This window comes from Anabrus simplex, chromosome 1, assembly GCF_040414725.1.
Source record: "Anabrus simplex isolate iqAnaSimp1 chromosome 1, ASM4041472v1, whole genome shotgun sequence".
Lineage (NCBI taxonomy): Eukaryota > Metazoa > Arthropoda > Insecta > Orthoptera > Tettigoniidae > Anabrus > Anabrus simplex.
In genome coordinates, this window is record NC_090265.1 from 1,441,175,709 (window position 1) to 1,441,197,499 (window position 21,791).

General features: G+C 37.8%; 1 protein-coding gene across 1 annotated transcript in view; it reads left to right on the forward strand.

The window, feature by feature from the left end:
* LOC136858397 (uncharacterized) overlaps positions 1 to 21,791 on the forward strand; it is a 167,809-nt gene that overhangs the window by 113,759 nt on the left and 32,259 nt on the right. The window contains exon 5 of the mRNA XM_067137910.2: positions 2,574 to 2,842. Coding sequence (XP_066994011.2) covers positions 2,574 to 2,842 — 269 coding nt within the window. The remainder of the gene's footprint in view (positions 1 to 2,573; positions 2,843 to 21,791) is intronic.

Genomic DNA, 21,791 nt, shown 5'->3' on the forward strand with positions numbered 1-21,791 from the left:
ACTTTCTAACATTGTTTCCTTAATGGCTGAAGAACGCCCAAATTTTTTATTTTTTGAAATGTTCAATTTTACTTAATAAACATTCTTAGGATAGGATATTATTCAAGGAAGATCTATTATTTTGAAGCAAACATGTTTAGTTTCAGAAATATAGGGTGTTCCATATATGCATCACTAGGCGCTTAAGTAGTAGTCTGCAAGGTACCAACACATGTTGTTTTCTTCGAGAAAATAATGAAAATAAGAGGACAATGAGCGTGGAGAAGAAAATATAAGTTATTGTTGAGTTGATTATTTACTAAGAGACAAAATAGTTTATATAAAATAAGACATTATTTACAGTACCTAATAAATAAATAAATAAATAAATAAATAAATAAATAAATAAATAAATAAATAAATAAATAAATAAATAAATATATATATACGGTAATCAAAATAAATTGATTGGAAAATTATACTGAAAACTGACAGGGTATTCAGAGTTCTTCAGTTTACTAGTGTGATCATTTGCTGTGGGTTTCTCTGAGGACTCGGTGATCTGTATGTCCCTTTGTGTGGAACGGAATGAAGCAACTTATGCAGAGCCCAACGTCACACTTTACACGCGCTGTACAGACTATGCTAGAGAATTTCTCATATGTACACCATCTTCTTTTATTGTCTGGGATGTATATCAAAAGGTGGTCTTGCCCGTCGTACCATACAACTTCATGTACGCGACCTTTCCCCGCGCGCGAGAGTGATGGGTGCCCTGTTCGCCTGGGCTCCGTGCCATAGGATTTGACATAGTATTGCGCCACTTCCCGCTTGAACTGGAGCCGTGACATGCTGCTGAGGTACCAAGCATTTTGCAGGCCGACGTCTAAAATCCAGGAAAAAATTGCTCACCACCATTTTTGCTCCTAATCACCACGCGGAATCTGTTGACGTTCTCGTAAACGAGATCTGTTCCTCCCATAAATGTATTATAAATTCCAAATAGTGCAGGGCGTTCTAACATGATGACTTATCTGCCCTGGAAAACCTCTTGACCAGATAATATGCATCACAAAACTGGTATAGGAGTTTGAATTGCATGCCCAGCAACGAAGGGTTGTTACGTCAGTAACAAACCCTTCAATACCAAATTGATACATAAGGAAGTGATTTGACAACGGATCCGCTTAGCGTTGCGAGTTTGCAATGCTGGGAATATGTGGATCTCACTCGCCCACGAGTTATTAATTGTAAAAGGAATCGTGCTACATTCAAACTTTCATGAATTTACTTCCTGGATTTCCTAAAAGAGGTTAATTATTCCTAACTCATAAAATTATATGGCGAATTATACCTCTTACGATATGCCATTGTGATAGCTGGAACACACGGCGAACTTCAAACATACACCTCGTCAGCAATCAAGCGGTGACTATTGCAACTCGTAACAAAGCACAACACTTCCCTTTACCGAATTTTCATTCTTTTACTGGAAAACAACGTCATACATTGAAAAAAAGAGCGGTATGCCATTGCACATATGCAATGCTAGGCGTTCATGGGTTAAGAAGGCAAAACATGTACCGATAATGTTACTCTGATAAGAAATAAATCAATTTTGTTTTGCAAAGGTAGAATTTGCTAAAAAAGAACCATAACACTTGTTAAGGGTGACAGTATTGGCTTAAAAATGAAGTTTTTTTAATGTAAGTGGTATGTTCTGAGCTGTCAGTGGCGAGATGGCGTGGAATGACATAAGTAGACAAAAAAGTTTGAGTGATGTTCTTAAAAGTAGGAAAGATAACAGTATGAAGATAAAGTTGGAATTCAAGAGGACAAATTTGGGAAAATATTCCTTTATAGGAAGGGGAGTTAGTTATCGGAATAATTTACCAATGGGGATGTTCAATAAATAAGCAAATACTTTGCAATTATTTAAGAAAAACTAGGTAAACAGCAGATGGGGAATCTGCCACCTGGGCTACTGCCCAAAATCAATTCAGTGGTGATTTATTTGATGTGTATTAAATCACCATACTTAGGCCATGGCTATTACTATAAATTTATCTTAGTGGTTAAGAGTTGTGGACTTTCAGAAGACGGAGATAATGATGATGTCTTGTTTTCAAAATATATTTGATTGAGAGGGGTCTAGGAATTGGAAAAATTGACATAGTAACTGGAAAGCATGCTGAGGAAAAATGTGCCCACTTGTATATTTTGAATAGGAAAACTATTATCCAAAAAACCAAACCAAACTGCTTGGCACTACAGCCCTTGAAGGGCCTTGGCCTACCAAGCAACCGCTGCTCAGCACAAAGGCCTGCAGATTATCCACTTTAAATATCTTCATCAAAACATGGATATCAATCATCACATATCTAATTTCTGCCTTCACCTCAGAGCATGAAGTTCACTTCATGTTGGTCTGGCCTGGATTGGTGTAACAACTATTGACAGTTGATATGAGAATCTTGATCTCTTTCCCTCCAGATCTATAGTTCTTTTATTGTGAAAGTTGATACCATATTTTGGCCCTGTGTCATCTTCTGGCTTGATGAATTGTTTATTTGTTGGTTTTTCTGTTATTTTAGCTCCTCGACTAGTAATTGGTGCTGTTTATAAACATCTGGGAGAGATGATGAAGCTGCTGTGGAACAAAGAGCTCAAGATGAATACAGTTCACGTTGTGGATTTGTGCCGTGCCATTTGGTTCCTTGCATTACGAGATGATACACGAGGACAGATATACCACATAGTGGACCAGGGTGATACCACTCAAGGGATCGTTAGCAGCTTGGTGTCAGATATATTCAATATCAACCATGATTATTGGGGTACCACACTCTCCAAGATTTGTAAGGTAGCTTTCATAATGAATGCTCTCCACAGACATAATTATAACAGAGTGTGCACAGAAAAACCTTGCTAACTCCACAATGTTACATGTCTGAAAAATCTTGTCAATTTAAGTTTTTAATTAAGTCTGTGTGTTAAACATACATCTGTTATACTATTTTTACTCATATATTGTCCATACTCATCATTTAATATACTTCTGTGCCTTGTTGCAAGATAACGGGAAGCTCCAACATGGGTGATTTTGAGTTATTAGTGAATTCTGAATGTACTTTATATATGCCTAACCTGTGCATTTCCTTAAACTGACCATAACTGCCATCTGTGATTGATTTCTGGAACATTTACAAAATTCCTGCTTTTGTTTGGTGCTAGACAATGGTAAACACCATTAATAGCTCAGAGTGGGAAGAGGTTTCGTTCCAAACCAGAACTGTGTCAGGGATGATTTTGTATATTACGAGTGATTCTGACTTGGCATGGTGTTTTATTCAGAACATGCAGTGAACAAACCAGTATATTATTGTATTAAGTGACTGTCCACAGAAATCCAACATACTCTAACCCAAGAATAATAGTTAACACCACCTTTCCAATACTTCTCTATATATATAAAATAAGAGTTTTGTCTGTACATTGCTCAGAATTTGAAAATAATGGTATTTCTGTATCGGTCATGTCCATAGTAACAAGAAAATGCATTTTTTACTTTTCCGTAATTTCTGTCTGTCTGTCTGTCTGTCTGTCTGTCTGTCTGTCTGTCTGTCTGTCTGTATGTATGTATGTACACGCATCATGAGAAAACGGTTGAAGAGAATTTAATGAAAATCGGTATGTGAAATCGGGGGATGAACCTCTACAATCTAGGCTATAAATCATTTTGCTCACGCTGAGTGAAATGGTAGTTTAGGGGAAGGCCTAAAATTGAATTGTCAACTATTTATATTATTAGTGGTCTAATGAAAATCGGTATGTGAAGTCGGGGGATGAGCCTCTACAATCTAGGCTATAAATCATTTTACTCACGCTGAGTGAAATGGTTGTTTAGGGGAAGGCCTAAAATTGAATTCTCAACTGTTTGTTATTAGTGGTCGTATTTTAAAGAAAATGGGTATGCAAAGTTGGGGAATAAGTTGCTACAATCTAGGCTATCAATAATTGTATTCACGCTGAGAAAAATGGTAGTTTAGGGGAAGGCCTAAAATTTAATTCTCAAATATTGTTGTTATTAGTAGTCCTATCTTGACGAAAATCGGTATGCAGAGTCAGGAAATAAGTCGCTATAGTCTAGGCTGTAAATTATTTTATTCACGCTGAGTGAAATTGTAGTTTAGCGGAAGGCCTAAAACGTAATTCTCAAATATTTCTTATTAGAGGTGTAATCGATGAATGCTACATAACTAAGGTTATATAGTATTAAATTTCCTATTATTCATGTCTTATACATTGTTACCATACTGGCTATGATCACAAAGATATTCATGAATTTGGATTTTTGTTACTAAGTCCATATCAGCGCCGAGTAACGAGAAAATGGGTAAACAGTATTTAATGAAAATCGGTATGTAAAGTCGGAGAATAAGAAACTACAGTTTATGGTATAAAATATTTTACAAATCACAGAGTCGAAAGAAAACTAAATGTCAAGGCCTACAACATAGAAAGCTCATAACATTGATCAACAATAACATTACATTGACCATTGTTTGTCGTGATGTGCTTTGTGTCTTCTGTTGCCCCTCATCTCCGGTAGATAGGATTACTGCTGCGTACAGAGTATTTTTTATTTGATTTACGTTGCACCGACATAGATAGGTTTTATGGCGACGATGGGATAGGAAAGGGCTAGGAGTGCCTTAGGCCTTAATTAAGGTACAGGCCCAGCATTTGACTGGTGTGAAAGTGGGAAACCACGGAATACCATCTTCAGCGCTGCCGAAAATGGGGTTCGAATCCACTATCTCTCGGATGCAAGATCACAGCTGCGCACCGATAACCACACGGTCAACTCGCCCAGTCGTACAGAGTGTAACAGCCTGTCTGAATATTGATGGGAAGTAGCTGGGGAGTTAGATAACTTTCTTCTTTAGCATGCCATTCCCCTGGTTTATAAATTTTCTGATACTACTGGTACGTAACACACTGGATCATTATAGCATTCGGGCTATTCAATCCCTACTCTGAGACACTGATTGAAATGAACAGTATGCATATTTAGCGGAATAATGGCAGATGAGTGTTCATGGCAATCTGCAGCCTGGTCATCCCAGCTCTGGAACTTTGGCACCGCAATCTAACCGCAGCACTGTTCGTTAAAAGTGATAAAATGTGCGGCTTTCCATTTGATCGAGTATCTTATATGATAGCATTGCTTTTAATCGCTACATTCATACTTACGTTTTTGTAATGACCCATGTTGATTTCAGGTTAGGAAAACCACAAAGTCAGTCTTTCTGAGAATCCCGTAGCGAAGCACGGGTACATCAGCTAGTCTTTCCTATATTTAGGAAATAAACATTACGACAGGCCTTGTTTTAATGTTCATATCTGATGTCCAATACGGTGTACAATGAGATTTATTACTTGTAATACTCTAACCCATAATGAAGTAAAAATACGATTGGCATGATATTGCATTCAGAAGATGTTGAGAACAAACCAGTATGTTACTAAGTGACTGTCCACGGAAATCATACACATTCATATCCAACAAAGTGAAATAGAAAGTAAAGAATTATTGCGGTATAGTATGGAACAATTCAATAAGTATATGTTTATTTGAGGGCAGTGCTTTATATTTGCTCTCAGCATGCATGTAGAATCTTACTGTAAGAGAAGAATTTGATGTTGTTCTACTTATTTTCTAGTTTCACTTTGAAAAACTGATGGTTATATTTATATATCAGTAGCGTATGCTGTGATATTCTTCTTATTTTCTAGTTTCACTTTGAAAAACTGATGGTTATATTTGTATATCAGTAGCGTATGCTGGGATCAAGACATGGACTACCACTAGACTTAGGTTTTCCCTTTTCGATAGTTGGTTTGTTGGACATCAAACCTTAAGGCTAGGACCACACAGAAAGCAGGTTTAAGCATGGAGCAGTAACAAGCAAGGGCAAGCAGGAAAGCAGCGTTGAGCTGCGCTGTTACGTTGGCGAGACAGAAAGCAGTATTGTGGCAGCATTTGTACAGACAACATGCCGCCAGTGCAATCATGATTTGCAAGATTGTTATTTCTAAGCGACGTTTCTCTGTGTTGATTGATCTGATTGACAGAGACAGTGGCTTCATGAAATTAATTTATGACAGAAAGAACTCGGCGTGTTTAATAATTTGGGTAAAGAATTACACAACTGCAGTGAACGATTTTTTCAATACTTGGAAATGTCTGCAGAGACATTTGCTATTTAATTAACTGAAACCCAGGATGCAGAGAATGGAATTACATTACAGAAAAAATCATTACGATAGAGGAAAGAGTTATTGTTACCTTGAGGTAAGTAAAATACCAACACTAGTTCTATTGTATTTTATTGATTAACTGAAAGAAGCATAGTTTCGTATAAAGTAAGAAAATACATACCAGTATATTAAATAATTAAAGAAGCATAGTTTTGTATAAAGGTAAAATATGGATGTATTAAATCATTTATGCATGGAACTTCGTATAAAGTAAGGAAATTAAACATTAAACCATTTATAGAGGAAACCAAGTCCATAAGAAAATAACATTATGACACTACAGCAATTATTGCATTTTTTTCATTAATTGAAAGAAGCATAGTTTCATATAAAGGTAGAAAACATTATTATTGTCCATTGTTCTGAATATCATTAACAACCTCAGTCAGGTAACGTTTCTGTCTTTAAAACATTTGCGAGATGCATCCCAGAGTACCGGTCATTTAAATACTGAAGAAATCAATTCCTCTGTTCCAAAAGACATGCTGAGCTCGGGACAACACGCTTACAGCTGAGCAGCAAGAAACAAACTAATTTCACTTGAAGCGGCGTTGGGCAGTAAACGTGTGAGCAGTACAGCTGGTTCTGCTCTCTGTCTAGCCATGTCCATATTCAACCACTAGCTTGATTCTACGCGCTCAACTGCTCATGCTTCTGTCTCGCGCTTGTTAATGCTTGCTGCTTCAAAACGCTTTTGCTTTCTGTGTGGTCTTGTACTAAGCGTTTTGAGCAGCATTAATAGCCAACGGAGTAGCTTGCTGTATTGTCAAGGCTATTTCACAAGCTACTGCCCTGGCCTCTGTTACTGTCAATAATCATCTGATCAGTGGAGACGGTAGCTAAGGTTTAGCAAATTAAAGTCCGACTTTGTGGCTAAATGGATAGAATGCTTGCCTTTGTCCAACGGCCCCGGTTCAATTCTCAGAATCAGTCCCCCCTCGTACTCTTAATCTCCTGGCTTGGGGACTGGGTGTTTGTGATGTCTTCGCCATTCATTTCATCCTTAGTAGGTCACCACCAAGCCTATACAGATGCAATGCACCAGTGTTGTTATTAAATTAAAATTTTGAATTTTACAGCGTTACCAGTGGTCGTAACCCATCATTCACTGGTTTATTAGCTTCCTTGAAAGATCAATGGTGGTGTCCGACCCATAATCACGGTAAATAGAGAGATGGATGATCCGCCTTATTGTCTTATTGTAATACACAAATTTTAACCCATATGCATCCACCCGCCCTTTGCTCTGACATTGCTAGGAATCCGCCAGCTTAATAGTATGCAACCTGGGTGTTGCAAGCTTTCGGTTAAAACAGTATGGTGGGTGATCGACTGCGCGTATTATCATGGGACCTGTTTTATATTATTGAGAAATTCCACGCTGTTGCTCATGACACAAAAACAGAACAATTTAGAAATATAACACATAAAAAATCCCTTTTAAATCTTAAATTTTTCATTAACTTATCTCACCTCGGAAGTTCTTTAGTGTGTGTTATGGCCTTAATTATACCACACGAGCCTAACATTTGCCTGATTTTGAAATAAGGAAATAATAGAAAACCAATACGACATGATCCTAACATTTGCCTGATTTGGAAATAAGGAACTAATGGGAAACAAATCACGAGTGAGTGAATGATGAGATTCAAACCTTCATCCCAAATACGAACTTACAGCCGTATGTCTCACTCGGTGTGTTATTATTATTATTATTATTATTATTATTATTATTATTATTATTATTATTATTATTTTTATTAAGATTCAGTCTGAGGATTAGTGGTAAAGTGTTCATATCCAGGTACCAAGATCGTAGTTTCAAATCCGGCAGTCGCAATCGGATCATGAGAGGCGGGAGAAAATTAATTCGGCTTCCATGTCGTACGATATTACTACGCGAAAGATCTCTGGTGATATATTTCGTGTTCATTCATGCACAGGATCACTAATAACTTATTCCTCACTAACACTGCTGAAATCAGAGCCTAGAACATCAAATATGCTTTGAATTTCTTTATTACTGAGCATTTCACGCGAGCAAGCAAATTCCTTCTCAGCCATCTTGTCAACAACAGAATACAGATTTCTCGATCGATATTAATCAATTCTCTTTGTCAATGAAGCATACCAGAACACTCTGGTGACATTTTGAGACACCAAGAAAATATTTCAATTAGAAATGTTTCCGAAGAAAAGCAATAGATGTCACAAATGTCTCAAATATACGACCTTGCATCCCGGCGTACCAGTCCGCTTGTGGAGTCCTGGCCCAGGCGCTCGAGCGCGTACCAGTCCGCTTACGGGTGCATAGGGGTTAACATTATTAGCTGAAGAAGAGTGTGTGCATATTCTCAAAGCATGTACTAGATATAATGTAAATGTGAAATGTAAATATAAATTTTTTAACACATAGTATTGACTAGGCGGATCATATCTCTGTTTACTGTGATTAAGTCAATACTGCCCCCATCATGCCGGGCTCAGCTCGCCGGTGAGCGAGAGTCTCAAAGGTAGACCGTTCGCTTATCGGCTGTGCAGAAAATTTTAAAGGCAGGAATAGATGAAGGAGTAGCGACAAATGAAAAGAAGCTAAAATAGGTTTTATACATTTATTAAGAACTATCACTCTTCCAATAAACAATTAAATTTACAAAATCTGGGAATAATTCTTGAAAATCTCTTTTCCTCGTGCTATCGTCTATAAGGAATCTTGATGAAATTAAAGCTCAACGAATGTTCTTGTCTGTAATAATAATAATAATAATAATAATAATAATAATAATAATAATAATAATAGGGATCATTAATTTACTATAAACTGGATTGAAAATCAAAATAATATCTGGTATCACTCTCTCAAATAATGATAATTAAATTGCTTAAATTAAAATATTCCTTCTGGATCTCGCTTAATTCTATAAGAAAATAATCATTTTCTTTCCCTTATTAAAATTATTGAAAAATGTTTAATTCAAGAAATTGTGGTTAATAAGTCTTCCTTAGACTTTCCCTTCATCAATCAATTCATTTTTATAATTATTAAGTGACTGAACTTCTCATAATTAATTCTTATTTGATCTCATGTCAACGTAAACGTTACTCGTTTTTATGCAGTAAGTGACTGTACAATAACTATAAATTCAGCCTCGTGACATCAATCCACGGACGTTGCCTTCTCTTATTCAATTTATTTTAGTGAATAAGATCCTAATCTATCTTAAATTATAATAAAATCTTCTAAAGATTCATAATTCATCAAATCACGGACACGCGAAAATAACGTAAATCGGTCAAAATTTGACGCGCGCAGTGGAGAACATCATCATAAAACCATTCAAGAAAAATCACAAAACACAGAATATAATCAAATCACACATCACACATTCACACACAGGTACACGACAATATTACAATATTATTAACACGGAACCCATTATTATTAGTTTTTGGATTTATTCCAAATTAGGGAAAATCATTCTCTAGATGACAATGTCATGTACATTCCAGGTGTCGATCTAGGATGTGATAGAGTTGAGGTTATCACTTTTATGCAGAAATTAATTATACAACGATGTTCAAGGGAATCCTTTTAAATAGAAATCATCCAAAATAAGCAAGTAAAATACCTACAGCACAGGTCAAAATATTAGAATACGCGCTTACGGTACATGAGTTGCGGCATTTATTCTTATTCTCCTACTATATCGTGGCTCTCGATTAATCTGCGCTCAAGCTCGAAGAAATCATGTCCAGTGACACATTTTTTCCAAAAATGACTCTAATGGATACATAAATTATCACACAAAATATAATGTCCATCTGCAAGTCATAATCAAATTAATAGCACAGTAAAATATACGTATAATTCATCATTACTCCATCCGGAGGATGCCATGTTCCAGGCCTACTTTACATACAGTGAGCACACATCAATTCTTTCCAAGAACAAACCAACATTAAACCCATGACCTTATTCAAATTTTAGCCCGTAATTAGGTTTAATTATTTTTATTCATTATTATTATTATTATTATTATTATTATTTATTGACGGTGCCTAATCACACTTGCAAAGCTATCATACGAAATTATTCAGATGACTCTAAACGAACTCAAGTCCACAGAAATGTCGTATAATCGTAGAATGAAATTTGACACTCAGAAAAACACTAGAACACTGTCCTAATCTGTCTCAATTTTCAAAGTATTTCAAAATCATTCAAGATTAACGCGGAGGTCATTTACTTTTATTTCTCCTGCCGTCTTAAATTTTTAGGACAGTTGAGGTCTCTCTCAATGACATTCACGCTTATCTCTAACTAATAGAACCGAATACACATTCATTCCAGAGCACAAACTACCTCCCACCGAGGAAAGAAGAATGAAAAGTCAAACTACTGCTAAACTAATAGAAAATCTAAATGAATAAGGTAAGGCTACGTTTTACAGACATTTTACAGAAAGATAGAAAGATGAATTCTTAAAGAATACTCATGTGGCTGGTGTTAACTGGATTCTGGCTGATGACCTAGTACGTGGTCACATCGCCTTCCATCGAACAAAGTCTTGCCCATGTCCGACGCCTTACATAATTAGTGACTCATGGAGGAGATGAAGGTGCACAGGAAACAGTAGGATTCATCTCGGAAAGGGATAGCCATCTTGAAGCGAGCTCGAACCAACGACCTTCCTTCTTCTGAGTTCTCGTAGAAAAACTGAAACTAATAAAAGTCTTAGCAATAGTCCAGGATACAAACGCGATGTTTAATAATTTGGAGATGGACACTTAACTTATGACAGTCATAAATAAATCGTAGAGAAGTTTTTAAAATGCCTGAATTGCAGTTTATTCAGTCCTCAGTGCCTTCTCTAATGCAAAGTCTCCCAGTAAAGCAAACTACGTCCAGTCTCGACCGTAGCTGCATTCAGAGTAACGCTCAAATCAAGTGTTCAGAAGTAAAAACCCTCTATAAAATTTCCTTTGGAATTACCATAAATTCACTGTTTTAAGACGGAGGTGTGCCTCTTGATTGTGAAGGTTGTCATTTTTATTGGCTGCCCTAGTTTCACGTCACATGACCTTGCCATTATTGATCGATTACAATCACGCTGCCCGCCTGATCACGTGGCACACACACGTGTCTGAAGGACACCTAACAGGAATTTCATCCTGCTTCCTCGTTCTCTTGGTAGGTTGGGAAAACCTGTTCGCAGGCGGCTTGTTCATGCTGGCATGGGAGTGTAAAATCTCACCCTCCTGGCGATCAAAATAATGTTTCAACTCACTGATGAAATAAATCATTCTCCCTTAATAAATTATTTCCACTTTTGAAGGGTACAATACGGACCCAATACTGGCCATTATGGTCAAGATTATTAATAATAATCATGATCACGGGTTCTATTCCAACCAACGAAAGAGAACACTAAACCTGAAAGATTGCATTTCATTTTAGCAGATCAACCAATAAAAAGAAAACTATATTACTCCTATAACAGTAGCCCTGCAGTGTCTTCTTACAAGGATGTAGAAGTAAATGGGAGTGAAATACCAGCACTCTGTTATCTGTATTATTAAGTCAGAAGTATGAGGTAAGGAAGTATATAAGATGAGTAAAGCATAGTTGTTTGTTAGCGGTGGCGATCTGACTGAGCAAAGCCTAGCACATCTATACCCCTGGTCCCTGCACCTATCTGACATTCAGCAGCAAGCCGCGTGAGGCGAGGGTAGAGGGACACAGCTGTTGGACTGCAATATTAGTCCCAGGTGCCTTGCTCTCAGAAACGCATGCAACGTTTTTTTCTCATTGCTTTAAAGTTTTGTAAACGGGACACTATGTCAGAAGCTTACGTTATAATGTGCTTTCGGTTTCCATTGTTCTTATTTGAGGTTTGGACTTCACCGATAGTCTTGGTAGCCCTCAGTATATGAAAATCCACAGCCTGTTTCCAATCATTCGACTGGGTCAGGAATGGGATGAATGAAGACCCCATCTAGTAGCAAGGATGGGAATTGTGCCGGCTGCTGAAGCCTGTCGCTTTCACCTGGGACAATGTTTAATGACTGACAGATGAAATGATTTTGGAGAGAGTTGCTGGGATGAATGACAGGGAAAACCGGAGTACTCGGAGAAAAAGCTGTCCTGCCTCTGCTTTGTCCAGCATAAATCTCACATGGAGTGACCGGGATTTGAACCACGAAACCCAGTGGTGAGAGGCTGGCACGCTGCTGCCTGAGCCATGGAGGCTCTAACCCTCAGTATATGCCACTGTTATATATATTATATTTCCAATAATGCATTATTCTAGGTTATTTATGCAACCTTGTGTTGAGTTCTTTACTTTGGGACAGTAAAATGGTAACTGTATAATAAATACTCTTTCACGTGTTCAGTAATATAGACTCATATGACTTAGCTGGTAACTATTGATGAATTGGCAATGTACAGTATATCTCATTTCGTATACCCTAGTATATACTAGTAGAATTAGAACAGTAAGAATTTTAGTCTGATTCTTAGCATGCTTTCAATTTTGTTTTAAGCATGAAACTTGCTTTGTGGCTCTTGCCATTGTCTTGCACCAAGGCACAGAATTGTTGAAGTCAAGTGATAAGTCACGTGTCATCTGCAACAAGTTTTTCTGATTTAGGTTAATTATATTTATTTGTTTTAGGTTAATTATATTTATTTGCATGATAAATATTCAGTTTCATTTTACTATCACAATAATCTTAATATCAGAAGTATTCTAACCCCTCAATGAGGCAGAACGTTTGAGTGCCACATATTGAAACTAGTCCCACAATGTGATATAGATATATATATAATTAATCTATAGAGACAAAAAACATAGTTTTAAGCTGAGTGGTTAGCATTTTATGCATTGTTAAGGGTTATGCACAAGTTATTGCCGTCTCAAATTCTCCATAAGTTATGAATTTCATTATGGTCCGTATTGACAATTGATCACTATCAAAGGGTAGAGAAGGGTCCACCTATTCAATACCATTATTTTGTATAATGTCTTATAAAACTGGGACTAGTTTCGACCCCATATATATTGCATCATCTTCAGTCCCGCTCCAGTTGGAAGACAAATGTACACATATAACCAATAATAAATTAAACAATCTGGTATGTCACAAATTACAAATGTTACTAATTAAAAATTTGGATGTGTTGTATGGACTTCATCAATGTTTTAAATTAAGATTTTTAATTGTCACATACCAGATTGTTTAATTTATTATTGGTTATATGTGTACATATGTCTTCCAATTGGAGCGTGGCTGAAGATGACCCAATATATATGGGGTCAAAACTAGTTTTATAAGACAATATACATTAGTATATACAATATGCATTAGTATTGAATAGGTGGACTCTTCTCTACCCGTTGATAGTCAACTTTGTCCAGCAACAAAATTGGATACAAACACAAATTGAGATGACTGAAATATTTTCCTGTGGTTTTTTATTTCAACTCCAGGCAAGTATGTGATTAAATTTTTCATAGCTTCACGACTCCTTTCATATTAAACACTAATTCATTGGGAGTACCCATACGTCATAAATACCCCGTTATTTAAACCAGCGGAAGTTGCACACACTCAGGACTGATGACCACAAAATCATAATTCCCTAAGTAACAAGTACATGTTGCTACTGAAGATCTCCCAGGGGTGGGAGTGGCGATATAATAAGATGGTTTGTGATATATTGCAATATATTAGTATTCTTAGCATTCTATGGTTATATTAATATTATACAGTATACATTAACACATGTGTCTTTTAATCATAAATTATTCTACTAACAGCTGACTTATTACTCTGAACGGGATATTATCGTAAGTGAGGAGTAGGATGTTTACCCAGCTGCAATATCGATAAGGTACTATAAACAGATGCCCGTAGTGCTGAGGACCAAGGCGTGTCAACTATAAAGAATATTAGTCCGTTTTTTGTCTAGCTTGTGAACTGTCTTGTTAAAAAAAAATTGAACTGAAGTTTTTATGTTAGTTTTCAACACTGAAAACAATTATGTCGCTCAGCAAGCCCAGTACTAATGGAAGTGATAGATCCAGTGGATATACTGTAGTAGTAAAATTCAGAAAATGATGTATATAATTTGTTTTTCAAAATACACCTTGAAAACCGCAGACAGCTAAACATTTTTTAACTGCCAAGACTTAACTGCTGAAACATGTTCGTTAGCTGTGTCAACTGTATCACATGTGTGCAGAGAAGGTGAAAAGGCAAAAGCACAGGGTGCCCAGAAATTGTTAGTCTCGCCTCGATAGCACATAGAACTTCTCTGGGCACAAATAAAAGGAGTAGTCCTAAGAATAACACTACTTTCAGACTTTCAGACATTGGGAAAGCTGGATTTCCTGTGTAAAACACACAGAAAAATTGCGGAGAACACCTTGAAAGACTAGATATACTAAGGACATGTCCATTAGTATGTTCTACAGAAACGATTAGCATTTCAGTCACCTAGGTTCAACATGTGTCCTGTTGTCTAGTGTACACTGGGTCCTCCTTGGGCACTGATAACTTGTTCCATGTGTGATGGTATCGATGCACATAAGGTGCGAATGGCGTCCTGGGGTATAGCCATCCATGCTGAATTCACCTGGTTCCACAGTTCACTTTTGGTGGTTGGCATTGGGTCACAGTGCCGCACCCATCCTTTCACCATATCCCACACATTTTTGATTGGCGACAAGTCCGGTGATCGGGTGGGCCAGGGCAACAATCTGACATCCTGTGACAACAAGAAGGCATGTGTTCATGCAGCAACATCTGGTCGTGCATAGTCCTGCTGAAATATGGCGTCTGGGATGTTGTGCAGAAAGGGTATGTCTAAGTGTTGCAGGATGTCATTAATGGAGGTCTAACTTGTCACAGTGCCCTGAACACGCACCAACTGTGATTTGTAGTTGTATCGAATAGTACCCCACACCATAAGGCTTTGAGTTGGTGCTGTATGTCTTGTGCGAATGCAGTCAATGTGATGCCTCTCCCCCTGTCTGTGGCGAACTAAAATGTGGCCATCATTTTCAAACAAACAGAACCTGGATTCGTCTGAAAACACTATATGCTGCCAATCCTGTCCCCAGTGACGTTGTTCCATACACCATTGCAGTCTAGCATATTCATACACATCAGTCAAAGGTAGGTGGAGAAGTGGACGACGCGCCGGTAACCCAGACTATAATAAATGGTGACGGGCTGTCACTCCTGATAGTGTACGATGTGTTACACTGTTCCACTGTTGTGCCAGGGCCAAGGAGGATGCAGATCTGTCCTGCAATGCCATTCGGATGAAATGTCCATCTTCTCGGGGGGCGATCTGGGTGGTGCGACCAGACCCATCTCGTCATGTTCTACGGCCTTCTGTGAACCATTCTGTACACACCCGTTGCACTGCCGGCACACTTCGGCCCACACGAGCAGTAATTTTCTGGATGGATGTATCATGTTCTCATGCCAATAATGCGCCCTCTTTCAAACTCATTTGACGGCACGGTTCCTGCATACATCTGTGATGCATCCTGCACGTTTGCTCAAGTCATACTGATCCATTGCCTTTGGTTTATAGCGACGAGAGCTACAGGCACATTTTACCAGTTGGTGATGGTGTGCCGAAATATCGATGTGGACCTTGAACCTAAGGGCCGACATGGTTCAAATGCTAATCATACCGAGCTTGATAGCTGCATTCGCTTAATTGCGGCGAGTATCCAGTATTCGGGAGATAGTAGGTTCGAACCCTGCTGTCGGCAGCCCTGAAAATGGATTTCTGTGGTTTCCCATTTTCACACCAGGCAAGTTAAGGCCTTGATTAAGGCCACGGCCGCCTCCTTCCCACTCCTAGCCCTTTCCTGTCCCATCGTCGCCATAAGACCTATCTGTGTTGGTGCGATGTAAAACAACTAGCAAAAAAAAAAAAAAAAAAATGCTAATCATTTCTTCAGAATGTACTAATGCACATGTCCTGTGAATATGGACTTCTTATCTCTAGTCTTTCAAGGTGTTCTGGTGTTTATGAACATGAGTGTAGATCAACTTGAAATGTTGGAACCCATTGTAATTAACTTAGAATACGACAGTGATACTGATTGTGATGGGGAGGAAGAATATACACCTTTAACTGTGCCCCTGAAATAGGAAATTATACTACGAAAGGCATGTTGTTTAAATCTATTATTCTTAGTAACTTGTGTGTTTTTCTTATATATTTCTATTAAGAACCTTTTTTAGATACATTAGAAGTTGTTGCTATTCATCAGCTTTAGAAAAATATTGGTAAGATATTCATACCTGCCACCCTTTACAGCTTTTCCGTAAAATTTACAGAAAGGCAGTGTGTTCCACTATTTCAGGAATGAACTAGAATATTTTACAATTTTACGTACCAAGATCTTTTTTTTTAATCGCGCCAGAACAAGCTTCTGCAGGCTGCCAATACATGCTGTGTGACCAGCGAATATTCAATACAGCGCTCTGATTTATATTCATCTGTACATTACAGTCTTCGTCTGGGAATACGAGATGCATCGTGAATCGTAGTCGATCTATATCGATTTGCTTGTGTTGAAAGAGACTAACTCTTGAATAACCGTTCGGCGTTCTTTAATGATGTGATTAATTAGATAACCTTTACTGTCCTGTATAAAAATGTTCCTTTGTTCGTCGTCACGAATTACAAAGCGTAGAATGTGTTTTAGTTAGGCCTATGGAATAACATGTGAATTATGTTTGTTGCTTAATTTGCTTCATATTTATTGCCATGTGTTGTACAGCTCAGGTTATGTAGTTGTGAAGAAACATGAAGTGTGTTCGTTGCTTATTTTGTCTTATGATCGTGTTGTGTATTGGTAATCATGAGTAAATCTACGAAAAAACATTATCATCAGGTGTTTAGGGAAACCTGTTCTTTTCATTTCCTGTGTAAAGTGAATTCCAGAAAAGGAGACGATTTGCATTTTGTACTGTATGCTTTTGTGATACTGACATGGTACATGGTGGCAAAAATGATGTGACAAATCATGTAAAAATATTTTTACATGTTGCTTTATATCGCACTAACATAGGTAGGTCTTATGGCGATGATGGAATAGGAAAGGGCTAGGAGTTGTAAGGAAGAGTTCATGACCTTAATTAAGGTACAGCCGTAACATTTGCCTGGTGTGAAAATGGGACACCACAGGGCTGCTGATAGTTGGGTTCGAACTGACTATCTCCCGAATGTAAGCTCACAGCTGTGTGCCCCTGACTACGCAAATCCGCTAGAATTCAGCAGAAATTTAAATCTATAGGCTCTCAAGTGGGAGGAGGTCAGACTGTTTCAATCTCTATAGAAATAACAAAATAAACACTGATTTGGGATGATTCATACATACAAGGAAGATAGAGAGAGATCTTCAGAATAGATATACCATTTCCATCATAACAACTTTGAAACTTTACAAGCTAGAACAAAATTAAGTTAGGCCTACAAGTGTCTACAACATGCATGGATGTTGGCAGCACGTGAAGAAAAGGTGGTTTATAAGACGTATAGAGGTGAGCATCAAGGGGCTAAAATTACTGGTGTTTATAGTTTGTACGGGGCAGATCCGAAAGTAATACACAATCATTTTTTTCCCCAAAATATTTAATATGTACCAAAACCAAACAAATCACGAATGAACTTACATCTTTGACCTACTTTTCTGCATAGTCACCAAGTTTCTTAACACATTTCTCCAATCGTGGTACCAATTTCAGTAGTCCCTGTTCGTAGAAGTCCATTTGGTTGGAGTATAACAATCTGCGGACTCCTTAATAGACTTCCGCATCTGTTGCAAAGTGTTGTCCGGCCAGGAATTTCTTCATGGGACCAAACAGATGAAAGTTTGATGGTGCCAGGTCTGGACTGTATGGTGGATGCTGGAGCACCTCCTACCCAAATTTGGAGAGTTTCTCATGAAGAGGAGCAGCAACATGGGGACGGGCATTGTCATGAAGAAGTTGGACACCGTCAGCATTAATATTCCAGTGTTTGTCACGAAGGGCACGAAACAACTTAACCAAAGTTTTAATGTAGGCTGCAGCATTCACAGTGGTCCCATGTTCAGCAAAGTCCACCAGTTACACACCAAACATGTCCCGGAACACTGTCACAAGCACTTTCCTAGCAGATTGAGTCACTTTGAATTTTTTCGTAGTGGGGAACCAGCATGTTTCCACTCCATAGAGGCCTGCTTGATTTCGGGTATGGCAATCGCAGGTGATGATTCCTTTCAGAAAGCCATGCACTTCTGCAGCGTAACGCGCTAAGTGATCCATGCTTGTCATCATTCACTAGCCCTTGCGGTTGTCAGTCATGTTTTTAGGCACCCAGTATGCACTAACTTTATGGAATTTCACCGTGTCATGAACAGTGTCATACACAGCACCATAGGAAATGTTGAACGCCTGCGATAAGGTTTGCAGGTGAACACGCCAGTCATTCAGAATTGTTGCCTCAATTGCACGGATATTCTGTGGATTTGAAGCTGTTACCGGCCACCAGGAGCGTGGCAAATTACTAAGGTTCACAAGGCCCTCTTGAAAGAATGCACACCACCTGGAAACATTGCTATAGTCCAGACAGTTGTCCCCATGTACTGTACATGCCACGCATGTCCCTGTGAATTTCACTCAGTGTATGTCCTTTGGCCCACAAATATCAAACTACACTTCGCTGCTCTTCACACGTGGACGACAGTAACATGTTTGTTTCATAGTTCACTCTCACTAGATCTGCACATGAAAACAAAATTCCTTCTGTAGTGGTAACTTCAAACTATATAGTCGTGAAATTTCCAGCTGCAATACCAGGGGAGAAAAAAATATTGTGCATTACTTGCCGATCTGCCCTCGTAACTATAAAACAATGGTCATAGTGGCCTGGATTGATATTTCACAAGGCTTATACTGTTGTATTTTCATTTTTCATGACCTATAAACCACTTTTTGGTGCGTTTTGTCCTGCTTCATGGCTAAATGGTTAGCGTTCTGGCCTTTGGCCACAGGGGTCCCGGGTTCGATTCCCGGTACGGTCGGGAATTTTAACCATCAATGGTTAATTTTGCTGGCACGAGGACTGGGTGTATGTGTCGTATTCATCATCATTTCATCTTTCCCGACACGCAGGTCGCCTATGGGTGTCAATCTTCATCATCATTTCATCTTTCCCGACACGCAGGTCACCTACGGGTGTCAATCTAATGGAAACAAGAGAGGTCCACCTATTCAATACCATACAATGTTATAAGATAAATTATAATATTTTATTATTCTTAGTACCGTAAAACTTCGGCCACTTTTTCGTATATTTTTAAAGATAAAAGGTGAAATATTCCTTCTGATTTTCTGAAAAGTATAATATAAATCCTGCCATGTTTGTTCTTCATTTTTAAGTATGAACATATTTCTAATTGTTATTCAGTAATGAATAATGGTTATCGAAAGAGTGGCCGAAAGTACCCCATGTTTTGGGGTAACTTCGGCTGCCATAAAAATAACTCAAGAAACAAAGTTTTCTTCGATGTAATGTTACTTCGGCCACCATGAATGTTTTATAAATACCTGCAAAACGCCCATTATCAAAAATCACAAACGAATTAAAACGATTTATGGTGAAACAGATGTATAGTGCTCAAATTCACTTTTTCCCCAAAGAAGAAACTATTTTATTTCACCTAAGTGTACAAGCATTGTATGATATTACAAATTACATGTTGCATTGCATAAATATTTGTATTGGTACAAAAGATAATAAATAAAAGGTACGGAAATCATAAAGCCCAATTGTATGGAGAGAGAAGGAGGTCGGAAAAGAAGCAATGTTGTAGGCTGTCCTCATAATATACTGTCTTCTAAATTAGAAAATATCTGGGCTGTCAATCAAGTTCTTAAATGTGTATTCTCCATGTCAACTGATATCCGTCTATTTATCATTGAAAATGGAAACTCTCTTTCCCTTCCCTGTCGGGATAAACTTCCCCGTTTATTGTTATTGTGCCTTTATTAATCTCTTCTAAAGCATTCTTGAAGTAAACAGGATTGTAATTACAATATCCGCGGCCGCGTAATGTTTTCCTGTGCGTTCTTGGCATGGCTGAAGTTACTCCGGAAAAGGACAACTTTTATCACAAAACTATTCCCTGAAAAACCTATTTGAATAAAATGCATCAAATTGTGTTGATCAGTTACCAGATGAACTTACATTTTGACCCCATAAGCTACTAGAATGGAGAATCGAATGCTGGGGCTAGAGAGCAGTTTGTTTTCTGCTGTTACCAGAGAAGACAATAGTTGGGGCTGCGAAAAAATCGATTGACTCAACAATGAGCCCGCCAATGTCATTTGGACTACCGAGTGTTGATAGAGCATTCTATTGTATGTGCATTTTAGTTGTTGCAAGTGGGTCATCTTTTCCAGTATAGGAGGCAGGAGAAAATAAGTGTTGCTATACGTCAGTGGCCGAAGTTACCCTGTATGGCCGAAGTTACCCCACTTTACGGTACCAGTTTCGATGCTGGTGTGGATCATCATCAGCCAAAATAAGAAAAAAAAATACAGTGACAAGGTTACAAGAAACAATGCATAAAGTATACACAAATTTTACAAAACTGGCAAGTCCTAATTAAAAAACAAGATCCGTAAACATTAACTTATGACTTAAACCTAAAAAAAAAAAACACCAACTGTCTTAAAACTTTGAATATGTGTCCTCTTGACAAAAGTCCTGTGAATCTAAAAACATGTGCGGGCAGATTAAATTGAGCCGAGGACAAAAAACCAATGCTTCACTATCATTAAAGTCCAAGAGCATATTTTCTTATTTTGTAAGAACATATGTATAAAAGGTTTTCTTGCTGAACATCCACTGAGTATTGGAGTAATAGGTACAAAAATTAAGAAACCATTTTTCTATTGGTTAAAAATGGCTGTCATTTAAATAACGTAACCAGCCAAAAGACGTAATAACTTCTAGTACTAAAAAAGAACATGAGAGAACGTCAGACAGTGTTTTGCGTAATAAAACATAGGTCTTCTCTAACTTAAAAAACGTTGTTGTATTCAGTCTGCTAAGTATTAAATAACAAGATATTTTTAAAATGAAAAATGGTGGACGCCGTGCTTTCAGGGTACTAAACGATGTTCTCAGTTCAAATTGGAACCTGAAGCAAATAAAATGAAAGAAACGAATGTCAAGAAAAGCTTTTTAAAAGATCTTATTGTAAGAATTAACGTGTCTCCTCTAACGTCTGAAAACACACATAATATAATTATATGCTGCCAGGGGTGAGTCTCTTATTCACGTTAATTCTTACAAGATCTTTTAAAAAGCCTTTCTTGACATTCTTTTCTTTCTTTTTTATTTGCTTCAGGTCCCAATTTGAACCGAGAACATCGTTCAGTACCCTGGAAACACGGCGTCCGCC